We start from the raw sequence: 635 nt of genomic DNA, 5'->3' as shown, positions 1-635 counted from the left end.
TCTGGGAGGGGCAAAGCCCACGGGACGCTGCAGCCCCCCCAGCCCACCCCTAACGGGTTTTAGCAGGAGTCCCCCAAGGCCTGGAAGGGCAGGACGTCCCCTGACCTTGCTCTGCTCTTTCAGCCGCCCCCCCGGGCCCTTGCCCGCCCAGCGACTCACGCATCCAGAGGTAGTAAAGCCGCTTGGCCATGGTCCGGTGCTGCGGCGGGATCTCCGCGTCGAAGTCCTGGTAGAAACATGGCTTCAAAGGGATGAACTTCGGCAGGGGCGGGAAGTTGTTCGCTTTTTCTGAAGTAAAAAGTTTCATCAGCTGAATGTAAATCAAGAGGCTTCTTAACTGGTCTTATTCAGCGCCGAGAACTGAGGAGTTTCCTGCAGGAATTAAGGATTTCCCCTCCCCCACCCATCCACCCATTGAGACAAATTTAGCCCTCGCTGGCCATGGGGATCCTGCAAGCAGGGACACCCACAACCCCACTGGGACTAGTGACCAGTAAAGCCCCAGATGGGCTTCCGCAGTAAGGGGCAGCCTGGCCAGAGCCCCCCCGTACCTGCCATGCCGGCACACGCGCAGCCTCTCTGTTCCACAGGAAAAGGAGCGAAAAAAAACTGGGAACTTTACCAAAGCTGGACGA

General features: G+C 58.6%; 1 protein-coding gene across 1 annotated transcript in view; it reads right to left on the bottom strand.

Moving 5' to 3' along the window:
* The window catches only part of SCAMP5 (secretory carrier membrane protein 5), a gene marked incomplete at its 3' end in the record, with an annotated part of 2,959 nt that extends 2,401 nt beyond the window's left edge, over positions 1-558 (bottom strand). The window contains exons 1-2 of the mRNA XM_010142833.1: positions 552-558; positions 160-288 (exon numbers count right to left, since the gene is read on the bottom strand). Coding sequence (XP_010141135.1) covers positions 160-288; positions 552-558 — 136 coding nt within the window. The remainder of the gene's footprint in view (positions 1-159; positions 289-551) is intronic.
* Between the last annotated feature and the right edge of the window lie 77 nt (positions 559-635).

This window comes from Buceros rhinoceros, unplaced genomic scaffold (genome assembly GCF_000710305.1).
Source record: "Buceros rhinoceros silvestris isolate BGI_N320 unplaced genomic scaffold, ASM71030v1 scaffold27800, whole genome shotgun sequence".
In the NCBI taxonomy this organism is placed as follows: domain Eukaryota; kingdom Metazoa; phylum Chordata; class Aves; order Bucerotiformes; family Bucerotidae; genus Buceros; species Buceros rhinoceros.
This window is presented reverse-complemented; position numbering and strand designations above follow the sequence as displayed.